The following is an 11788-nucleotide window of genomic DNA, read 5'->3' on the forward strand; positions in this document are numbered from 1 at the left end:
TTTTTTTTTTTTTTTTTTTTTTTTGAGACGGAGTTTTGCTCTTGTTACCCAGGCTGGAGTGCAATGGCGCGATCTCGGCTCACCGCAACCTCCGCCTCCTGGGTTCAGGCAATTCTCCTGCCTCAGCCTCCTGAGTAGCTGGGATTACAGGCACACGCCACCATGCCCAGCTCATTTTTTGTAGTTTTAGTAGAGACGGGGTTTCACCGTGTTGACCAGGATGGTCTCGATCTCTTGACCTCGTGATCCACCCGCCTCAGCCTCCCAAAGTGCTGGGATTACAGGCGTGAGCCACTGTGAGCCACATCTTTATCCATACTTTTTCACAGGAGCTGAAGTGGGAATCAGTACATCAAGAATCCACGCCCGGGGACCAGTAGGACTTGAGGGACTGCTTACTACTAAGTGGCTGCTGCGAGGGAAGGACCACGTGGTCTCAGATTTCTCAGAGCATGGAAGTTTAAAATATCTTCATGAGAACCTTCCTGTTCCTCAGAGAAACACCAACTGAAAAGAGCCAGGAAAACCCAGGAATGTTCCGAAAGGTCTTCACAGTTAAACTTGTTTCATCTCAGGAGAGAGCCCACTCCTGTCTCCCAATTCCTGGTAGGGTCTGCCTGTTGGAAAGTGTACCTGGATGCTTCTGGGCTCGGTTTGGCAATATCAATCTTGGCTGTTGTGCACAGACCAGCTCCCAGCTCACCCTTTTTTTTAAGTAATAAAATTGCTACAGATAGGAACTTTGCCAAGTCCAATTCTCTTTAAGGATAGAAAGGTGCATTTTCCCCGTATAAAAGATGAGGAAAAACCATGGCTGCTTTGTATCACCTCAGTAAGTCACAGTCTCCCTTGGCATTTAGTCGGTACTAGAGCCAGTCATCCTTAACAAATCTTTTCACATTTTATTTCTTTCGTACATAGTCATTTTCAAAAAGGAAAGATTTGGAATTTTAGAAGAGGGGCAACTCTTCTTTTTAGCATTCTCATCAGAAAGCCACAAAAATAGATGGAATCATTTCCACTGTGAAGATTGACCTTTTGTATTTATTTGTGGGGTAAATAAATAAGCATTCCAGATGCTTGCAGCTTCCCGCACCCAGGAGATGCTGTGTTCCCCGTGATGCAGCTGGAACCCGAGCTGCAGACAGGAGGTGCGAGTTTCAGGATGTTCCCCACTGAGCCAGAGGAATATCTACGGCAGTGATGCTTCAAATTTTTGTATGAATTATTTGTCATCCTATCCTTTTCCGTCAAAACAAAAATTAGAGGATTATTTTAATACTTTGGATTCTTCCCCCTATTTTGAGAAATAAACTTTTTTTATGAAAAGCCTGTAGCCTGATTAAAGTTTTCTCCCTTATTTGTCTTTACCCCCTTCCTTTTCCTTTCTTGTGACCCTCGTGTGCCTGCTTGGGGGCATGGTCTCTTCTCTGGAAGCAGTCTTGGGAGACAGGACATCAGCCTGATCAGTGTTTCTGGTGGAAGCAGCACAGGCAAACCTCACAGAGGGACTCCGACTGGGAGAGAGGAAAGGAAAACAGGAGATTAAGCCCCAAGAGTTTGAAGACTAAAAATGTGAGATCTGAAGTTGATGGGGTTTGACCTGAGCAAGCTACCACGGTGGCACATACCCTCAGCTGACATCCTTAGTTCACTGCATCCCCCCAGCTCTTCCCGCCTCAGGATCACCTGACAGCTTGGGCCCTCCCCACTCTCCCTCCATCTAGCTCCTGTCCCTAAGGCCCCTGGTGCCTGACAGTCTGCAATTGAAAGATTTCTTGTCTCATGGGGGCCTCCTAAAGAAATAAGCACTCACTCATACGCTGCTGCTTTTACTCTGAGGATGTTTTACCAGCACAAGAATGATGGTGTCATGTGGAACATGTTCCCAGGCTGGCTGCAAAGCCTGCCTCTCATGCAGACCCTTACATGGTCTGGCAAGTCACCCTGACTGCCCTGCCCTCTGGATGGGGAGTTTTGGCATAGCTTGCCTGAAAAGGCTATAAAAAAAGTCCTGCCTGAAACTGTGTCACAAATACCACAGTGAGCTCCCAATCAGACAACAAATGCCCAGGAATCTTAAATAGAAGGTAGCCCACGAGAGCTGGGGCCCTTGGTGAAGACCACTGAGAAGGCAGGACTGCACCTGGGCCCTGAGAAAGACCACTGCTATCATCAGACAGAAACCCCAAGCTCCACTCATTAAACTGGCCTGCAGCAATCATTGCTATAAATGCACACATTGAGTTGAACTGCATGCCACAGAAAATTCAAAGAATTAGGGCTTGAACGTGATTGTTCCCTTTTCTCTCGTAAAAAGAGCTCTGGAGGTAGGCAGCTTCAAGGCTGAAGTAATGCCTCCATGATGGCATCAGGCACTGGGGCTGCTTTTGGTTTGTGCTCTTCTGTCCTAGGGCAAGGCTCTTGTCCATGTGGCAGTTGCATTCCAACCATCAGGACTGCATTCCAGCCAGCAGGAAGAAGGAAGAACCGTAGGCAGAGGAGTGTCTGCCAGCTGCCCCTTCTAAGTGACATTCCAGGAAGACGCCCCCCCCCCCCCCCCGCCACCCAGTGGCTTGGCCAGAACTAGCTCATGGCCTCCTCTCTCTAGAAGGGATCTGGGAGGTATAGCTTTTTTATCTGGGCACATTGTAGCTCCAAGAAAATAAGGGTTCTATTGGTAAGAAAGGAGGAAATTTGCATGGAGGAAGAGGGTTATCCTAATTGATTCATGGAGCTGGGAGCAAGATTCATTCACCTAAACAGTATGGCTGCTAGAGAACAAAAGAGGGCTGAGATGGAGGCCAGAGTGGCAGCCACGATGTCCTACTACACTGCTTCACAGAAAGGAAATGGGAGGGAGAGGTGAGCAGACACTTGAAAGTTCATGGCACTATCTGCAGCCCAGCGTAATGGAGGGAGCACTGAACTGGGACTCTAGAATTTTTTTTCAGCTCTGCCACTTACTGGCATTGTGACCTTGGGTAACTACTTAAACATTTTTGCCTCAGTTTCCACACTCACAAAATGGGAGCTTGGATCAGCTTTCTAGTTAGATGAGGGTGTGGGGGGCTCTTCATCACTAAATTGCAAATTAGTCGAACAAGGTGTCTCCTTTCTGACATCCACAGCTGGCCAAGTTTTTGGTAGCCATTGAAAGCTAAACCCAAGATCACTGACCTGCTCTTCTCCACACGCACACACCCCTCTGCTACTTGCTGGATTTGTGAGCCTCAGACTACTTCACACTGTGGTTCAAGGATCATTGTAGCAGAATGTCCACAGGGGCTAGCTAAAACTGTAGATTCCCCCACCCAGACCTGCTGAGCCAAAATTTCTGAGGGTAGGCCAAGGAATTGGAATTTGTAGTAAGCCCCTTGTATGATTTATCCCAGCATTACCACTACTGCAAGTAACCTGAGAGTTTTGTTTTTCTCCTATAATGAGAAGTCCAGAAGTAGCCCAAGACTAACAAGGCAGCTCTGTGATGCCATTAGGAACCCAGACTCTTTCCAGCTTTCAGCCCTGAACTCCTTAACTCTGCAGCTTCCCTTGCACCGTGATAGCTGTTCCATCTCCACACCTGTGTTCCATCTATGCCCCACTCAGGAAGAAGGGCAGGGGGAAGAGGCATGCACAGCTGAGTTTGCCCACCACACCTGCATTTAAAGAGCTTTTCTGGAAGCCCCAGTCAGTGACTTCCCTTACATCTCATCAGAAGGAACTGTTTCTTGTGGCCACATGAGCAACTAGCTGCAAGAGAGGCTGGGAAATAGAGCTTTATAGCTGGGCACGTTCCTGCTCAAACAAAAATCAGGATCCTCTTTGTAAGGAAGAGGGGAAGATAAATAGCAGGTAAGCTACTACATTAGTGGGTAGCAATGTTAGCTACAGTTACCTCTAGTTACTGTCCAAAGAGTAGATTTTCTTGGAAGGCTCTTTTGTTCCCTTGAGCTTGTTGATGAGTTTTGTAATGCAGGTTTATATGGGAAAGCTGAACTGCTCCATAAGAGATGGAAAAAGACAAAATTCATGGGCAGTTTTGGAGAGGAAAGCATGAATTGTATGCTGGTGCAGTGTCACGCCTGTAATCTCAGTGTTTTGGAAGGCTGAGGTGGGTGGATCACCTGAGGTCAGGAATTCGAGACCAGCCTGGCCAATGTCGGGAAATCTTGTCTCTACTAAAAATACAAATATTACCTGGGAGTGGTGCCGGGCACCTGTAATCACAGCTGCTCGGGAGGCTGAGGCAGGAGAATTGCTTGAACCTGGGAGATGGAGTTTGCAGTGAGCTGAGATCGTGCCATTGCACTCCAGCCTGGGCTACAAAAGCGAAACTCTGTCTCAAAAAAAAAAAAAAAAAAGTTGTGTACTTGCCCTAGGCAGAGGCTGCAGACTAAGGGTCAATTGGAAATTAGGCTAGAGAAAGCTAAATATAAGAAACAAAGTATAAGAAAAGCCATCTGTTTTTAAATTGATGGCTTGATTGGAGTTGTTATGGACTGAATGTTTGCCCCCTTCCCAAATTCCTTCGTTGAAGCCCCACCCCTCAATGTGATGGTGTTTGGAGACATTTGGGTTAGATGCGGTCATGGGGGTGGGGCCCTCATGGTGGGATTGGTGCTTTCGAAGGAGATGCCGTGTCTCTAAACAAATCATTGAGTAAAAAGTAAAATAAGAGACTCAAGAGAGCTTGACCTCCTGCCCCTCATATGAGGACACAGTGAGTAGAAAGCAAGCTAGGAAGCAGAGCCCTCACCAGGACCTGAACTGGCCAGGACCTTAATCTTAGATTTCCCAATCTCCAGGCTGAGAAATAAATTTGTGTTGTTTGATGCTCCTAGTCTATGATATTTTGTTATGGCAGCACGAGAAGACAAAAACAGGAGTAATTGTCTTGGAGATACCTGCATTTTGGAAAATGAGTCCTATTATTTCAAAGAATTGGCCAGAGTGGCGTAGTGGAAAAAGTATGCATTTGGGAGTCATATGACTCCCAAATGCCATCTATAAATTGTAGGAACTTGCAGGATTGTTTTTGCTGCAATGAGCCTCAATTTTCTTATTTGGAAAAAAGTAGACAGCTAATACTTACCTTGAAGATTCCCATCAGTAAATAATCAGGTAATGGACTGGACACCTAGCTCATGCAAGAAACACCATCTGTGTTGGCCACAATTAGCTGCATCTGGTATATCTGTCTTTGTATTCACCACTGAGCCCAGCAAGTCACAGTGCCCACAGATGTTCTCTGAGTAGCTATTGAAACAGACTACTTGGGCAGAGCTATAGAGGTGAGGGGCTTTCTCTGAGATCCATGGACCATTAGGGACACCAATATGAGACTGGCAGTCTAGGATGATCATGTCATCCCTGACTCCAACTTATTTCTAAACCAGTGATGAGTGTCATTGTTCTCTCTTTGTTGTGAAAGTGCCCTGTAAGGTCTTGGCAGTAGACGATGTATTAAATGTTACAATATCTTTTCCACTAGCACTTCTGGCAAAAATCCATGAATAACTTCATAACCATTCTTAAATTCACCTCATTTAAGTTTGAAGATCTCTGCTATTTTGCAGAATTCTGCTATTAGAATAAGATTTTAAAGCCTTGTTCAGGATTTAGTGAGCACCCACTACCTGCCAGGTACTGGGGATAAGAGACATTCATTCCCTTCACCTGGTGGTTTAACATTATTCTTTCTGAGAACTGCTGCTCTAAACTCAGGTAATTCTTATCCATAACTCCCACATTTTACTGCCTATTTTACCCTAATCCCTAGGAGAAACTCTTTGGCCAGTGGGAAAACAGCAAACTAGACAGATATGATCCCATGCTGAAGGCAGGAGGATTCACCATAACCTAAGAAAACCAACTCATTGTTTATTCCATCTGGCCCCAGGATTCCTCTAACGCTAGAGGGCAGTCGGGTCCCATGGACTTAAGGAAGTCGGCCTGCTCTTCCTCAAGGCCCAGCAAATTATCCCCTTCCCAGGCTGTCCTGGAAATGAAGTGCTGATCAGTAAAATAACTTCCAGCGATCCTCTTCCCTACAGGGTAGGAACACAGGTCTTTTCAGTTTAGAGGCTGAATAGGGTTTGGACCTTGATTCTAACACCTACTAGTTGTTTGACCTGGGGAAAGTGTCTTAACTTCTCTGAACGTTGATAATACATATCCATAAGTGGTTTTGCAAGAGTAAATGTAAAGCAGTCAGCACAGTATTCAGCATATGGTTAACCTTCAGTAGCTTTTGGCTGTTACTATTCATGATTCTAAGGAATGGCTTTCTCTTAGTTCTGGACATTGCTATTTTTCTCCTTTTAGATGAGGTCTCACTGTCACTTAGAATGGTCTCAAACTCAACTCCTGGGCTCAAGCAGTCCTCCTGTCTCAGCTCCTGAATAGCTTGGATTACAAGTGCATGCCACCACACCAGGCCCTATATTTCTCTTTTATTTGAAGTCCAAGCATCAATTCCTAGGACATGAAGTGTGGACATTCTTAGGACAGATCTACTGTATACTAAGCACCATAGTAAGAGGGCTAGATGAATTATGATGCAACAATAATCTGAGTTGGGGAGTTGTTACCCCTATTTTACAGGCATAGAACCTAAAGATCAGTAAATTGCCCAAGATCACACTGTAGTGGAGGAACCTGGATTTGAATCCAAGACAATGGGGCTTTGAAACTCTTCACCACCACAGGGGGCTGTAGCAGTAGTGTTTTCTCAGAAGCTTCTTGTACCTTATCCCAAAGGAAAGTTGTAAGGCTGAATATGGAGGTTGCCATAGCTACTAACTGAACCCCTTTTCACGTAATCAGATCCTTGGTCTGCTCCAGTTTTGCAAGAGGAGCTGCTTGTCTGGAAACTCTCCTCAACACCTGCCCTTGGAGGGAGCCGACTGTGCCTGAATTATTTAGAGAGTCTCTAGACACTTGATATAATGAGCGGGTGTGGATGCTTCTCTGACTTCCCCAACTTGCCTTTACTTACCTCCTTTCGGCTCCCTCAAGTTGCCTATGAGGAAAAAGGAGCCATCATTCTTTTCCTCACTGTAGATGTGTCTGCCTCATCCTTCATTTTTCCATCCTGAAGCCTATTTGTAAGAAGTGGACCATTTTCCTTGCAAATATCAAAAATGTTGATTTCCATTGAAGTTGGTGATTGAATGGACCCTAACAAGTAAATGTATAAATTGACCTGGTGTGGTAGCTCATGACTGTAATCCCAGCATTTTGGGAGGCCAATGCAGGAAGATCACTTGAGCCCAGGAGTCTGAGACAAGCCTAGGCAATATAGTGAGATCCTCCCTCTAATTTTTTAAAAAAGAAAAATGGCCAGGCGCAGTGGCTTATGTCTGTAATCCCAGCACTTGGGAGGCTGAGGTGGACAGATCACCTGAGGTCAGGAGTTTGAGACCAGCCTGGCCAATATAGTGAAACCCCATCGCTAATAAAATGCAAAAAAGCTAGCCAGGTGTGGTGGTGCATGCCTGCAATCCCAGCTACTCAGGAGGCTGAGACAGAAGAATTGCTTGAACCCAGAAAGCAGAGGCTGCAGTGGGCCAAGATGGCACCATTGCACTCCAGCCTAGGCGTTGCAGCAAGACTCTGCCTCAAAACAAAAAAGAAAAAGAAAAAATAGTCTTTTTCTATTGATACACAATTCATTTTTCTCTATTCTAACTTTATACAAGTCAAACCTAAAGACTGCATTTGTATAAATGAGAAAAAAGTAACAAAAATATCCATACTATTATGGATTTCAACTACGTGAAAAGAGAAGAAAACTATGCTTAGAGAAAAGACTGGAAGGCAGAAAAAAAGAGAAAAAAGATTGGAGGGAAATATGAATATAATGGTGGCAGTTGGCCTGTAGTTCTTAGGTCATAACAGAATATGCAGCAGTGTAACAGCAGGTATTAATAAATTCAGTGGTTAGGGCCGTGTGTTTTCTAAGATCTGCTCCCTACTCATGTGCCCTCACCTGAATGCTTACATACACCCCACCCCTTGACCCTCCATCCACCTATCACTCCATTTCTCTCACTTCCCATTCATAGGCTAGTAGTGTGGGGTGCTGCCAGATATTGTCCTTAGGGGAAATCATTGTGTCAGGAAATCATTTTGTCAGGACAAAAATCATTTGTCCCTGATCTCTACTGAGTGACTTTGTATTGTTATCAGCATCCTGTTTAGTACCTTGTTGGATTTTAATGTGAAATCAAATGAATCCATTGGATCATAGTCATGCGTGTACCTCCTTCTTTTTAAGAATCGGGATTGGCTGGGCGCAGTGGCTCATGCCTGTAATCCCAGCACTTTGGGAGGCCAAGGCGGGTGGATCACAAGGTCAGGAGTTCAAGACCAGACTGGCCAACATGGTGAAACCCCGTCTCTACTAAAAAATACAAAAATTAACTGGGCATGGTGGCTCACGCCTGTAATCCCAGCTACTTGGGAGGCTGAGGTAGGAGAATTGCTTGAACCAGGACCCAGAAGGCAGAGGTTGCAGAGGGATGAGATTGCGCCATTGCATTCCAGCCTGGGCTACAGAGCGAGACTCTGTCTCAAAAAAAAAAAAAAAAAAAAAAAGAAAGAAATGGGATCTTGCTCATTGCCCAGGGTGGCCTCAAACTCTTAGGCTCAAGCCTCAGCCTCCTGCACAGCTAGGGCTACTGATGTGTGCTGCTGTGCCTGGCTACAGGAAACTATTTGAAAACAATCAGCCATTAAAAGTCTTGTGGGTTTTTTTTTTCTTTTTTTCTTTTTTTGAGACGAAGTCTTGTTGTTGCCCAGGCTGTAGTGCAGTAGCATGATCTTGGCTCACCACAACCTCTGCTTCCCAGGTTCAAGTGATTCTCCTGTGTCAGCCTCCTGAGTAGCTGGGACTACAGGCACGCACTGCTATGCCCAGCTAACTTTTATATTTTTAGTAGACACGGGGTTTCACTATGTTGGCCAGGTCTCGAGCTCCTGACATTGTGATCTGCCTGCCTCAGCCTCCCATAGGGCCTCAGCCTCTCATAGTGCTGAGATTACAGGTGTGAGCCACCATGCCCAGACAAAAGTCTTTTTTTTGAAGAATATTTACTGACATGGAGAAGAGACACACTAGAAAATATTGAATAGGGAAAAACTAAGCTATAAAACAGTAAAATTTAAATTTCTTAATTATATATATTTAGTTAGGAAAAGACTGGAAGGCAATGTATTAAATAATATTATGGACTGGACACAGTGGCTCACAACTGTAATCCTAGCACTTTGGGAAGCTGAAGCTGGGGTATCACTTGAGGACAGGAGTTCAAGACCAGCCTGGGCAACATATCAAGACCCTGTCTACAAGCCAATCTACTTAGCCAGGCATGTTGTGTGTAACTGTAGTCTCAGCTACTCAGGAGGCTGAGGCAGGAGGGTCTCTTGAACCCAGGAGGTTGAGGCTACAGTGAGCAATAATCAAGCCACTGCACTCCAGCCTGGGCGACAGAATGAGACCTGTCTCAAAAAAAAAAAGGCCAGGCGTGGTGGTTCATGCCTATAATCCCAACACTTTGGGAGGCTGAGGCGGGTGGATCACCTGAGGTCAGGAGTTCAAGACCAGCCTAACCAACATGGAGAAACCCCCTCTCTATAAAAAATAAATTAATTAATTAAAGGACATATATATATATAAAATGAGTGATTCCTACTGAGCAGTGAAACAAGTGAGTCTTTTTTTGTTTATTAAGATGGGGTTTCACCATGATGGTCAGGCTGGTCTTGAACTCCTGATCTCAGGTGATCCACCCACCTCAGCTTCCGAAAGTGCTAGGATTACAGGCATGAGCCACCGCGCCCGGCCAACAAGTGAGTTTTATTTGTTGTTATACTTTTCTAAGTTTTTAACTTTATTTAAAAAATTTCATAGCTACTAATATTTCTTTCTATGGGGAAATATTGGTGTAGGCCAGGCATGTGGCTCACACCTGTAATCCCAACACTGGGATGTAATCCCAACACCAGAGGACTGCTTGAGCCCAGGAGTTCGAGATGAGACCAGCTTGGGCAATATGGTGAGACTCTGTCTCTAAAAAAAAAAGAATAATACAAAAAGTAGCCAAGCATGGTGGCACACATCTGTGGTCCTAGCTACTAGGGAGGCTGAGGTGGAAGGATCGCTTGAGCTCAGGCATTTGAGACAGTAGGGAGTCAAGACTGTGCCACTGTACTCCAACTTAGGCCACAGAGTGAGACCTAAAAAGAAAGAAAAGAAAGAAAGAGAAAGGGAAGGGAAAGGAAGGGGAAGGGAGGGGAGGGAGGGGAAGGGAAGGGAAGGGACTATTGGTACAATGGTGAAAATAAAATTTGTGATAACACTTTTTAAAATTTATAGACAGGCTTATTTTCCATCCCATCTTCCTTTGTATTCTGTCTTTGCAGATGAAGAAATCAAGGTTCAGGGTGACATAGCCAGTTGAGGGGAAAGTACAGACTAGACGCCAGATGTCTACACTGGAGGGAGAGAGTGACCTCAGAAGGGAGGCTGGACTAGTGACTTCTAAGGCACCTTCCAGCCTGAGGCTCTCTTTCTGTTGCTGTGCTGGTTTCACCCCCTGTATTCACTGCCCTCTCAAGGTAGGAGAACTTCAGAAATCCATGAACTGTTTCTGCCCCAGGTACTTCACTGAACTCCAGTTTTCTTTCTCTAACTTGCAAACAGGGCTTCAAATCTGACTCTGTGTTTCCAGATTCTGTTTCAATGCAGACAATTAGATGGTAAATAATTCAAGAGAACGGAAACTGGCAAAGTGGTGTGTGATGTCCAAATAGCTATCTTGTGTACTCTCTGGTGTAAACTTCAGGCTCCTCTGCAACTCCGGAGCCCCAGGAGTAAGTGAAATGTACAAACACAGGAATCTCCCCTGTTTCCCTTTCCCCCATTTTAAAATATTGTTTGGGGGTGGGAATGCAGTTTACTTTAATTAAAGATTAAAGTAAGACAGGTTGGCTTCAGATGACAGATTCAGACAACTTCTTAGGCATGTCTGAAGTCCCTCCCACGGTGGAGTACAGTGATCAGAATCCAGAGGCATTAGTTTCTCCTTAGGCCGAGGATTCATGATCCAAAGTTGTGGTCTCAGAAATATCACCATTCATCCTCTTTCTCTTCCTTCTGTGTAATGAGGGAGACACATCTCACCAGACCCTTTTAAACCTGCCCCACCATTAAAGAAGTGGTCTTAGTTAAGACTCGTTGAATTACAGGTAACATAAACCACCTACACCTTGCCTAAGAAGAAAAGGATAATGTATTATATGGACACAGGGGTGTCTTATAAAGCCCGAGGGCAAAGAAAATAGAGATGGTCCAGCCTCTGAAGAAACTGGAGCTAGAGGCATCATGTCACAGGACTTTAAAATATATTACAAGGCTATAGTAACCAAAACAGCATGGTGTTGGTATAAAAGTAACACATAGACCAATGGAAGAGACAAGAGATCACAGTCAACTGATCTTCAACAAAGGTGCCAAGAGCCTACACTGGGGAAAGGACACCCACTTCCATAAAGGGTGCTGGGAAAATTGGATAGCCACATGTAGAAGAATGAAACTGGATCCTTCTCTCTCACCATATGCAAAAATAATTTCAAAATGGATTAAAGACTGAAACATAAGATCTAAAACTATAAAAATACTGGGAAAATCTCTCCTGGATATTGGCCCAGGCAAAGAAGTTATGACTAAGACCTCAAAAGCACAGACAGCAAAAACAAAAATAAACAAATGGGACTTTATTAA

General features: G+C 44.7%; 1 protein-coding gene across 2 annotated transcripts in view; it reads left to right on the forward strand.

Annotated features, from left to right (window-relative positions):
- ALDH18A1 (aldehyde dehydrogenase 18 family member A1) overlaps positions 1-1340 on the forward strand; it is a 41058-nt gene extending 39718 nt beyond the window's left edge. For both annotated transcript variants that reach the window (XM_032245484.1, XM_032245485.1), the window contains exon 18: positions 330-1340. In XM_032245484.1, the coding sequence (XP_032101375.1) occupies positions 330-511 (182 nt within the window). In that variant the 3' untranslated portion in view covers positions 512-1340. The remainder of the gene's footprint in view (positions 1-329) is intronic.
- The last annotated feature ends 10448 nt before the right edge of the window (positions 1341-11788 follow it).

This window comes from Sapajus apella, unplaced genomic scaffold (genome assembly GCF_009761245.1).
Source record: "Sapajus apella isolate SASKATOON/1434 unplaced genomic scaffold, GSC_monkey_1.0 scaffold58, whole genome shotgun sequence".
Classification (NCBI taxonomy): Eukaryota; Metazoa; Chordata; class Mammalia; order Primates; family Cebidae; genus Sapajus; species Sapajus apella.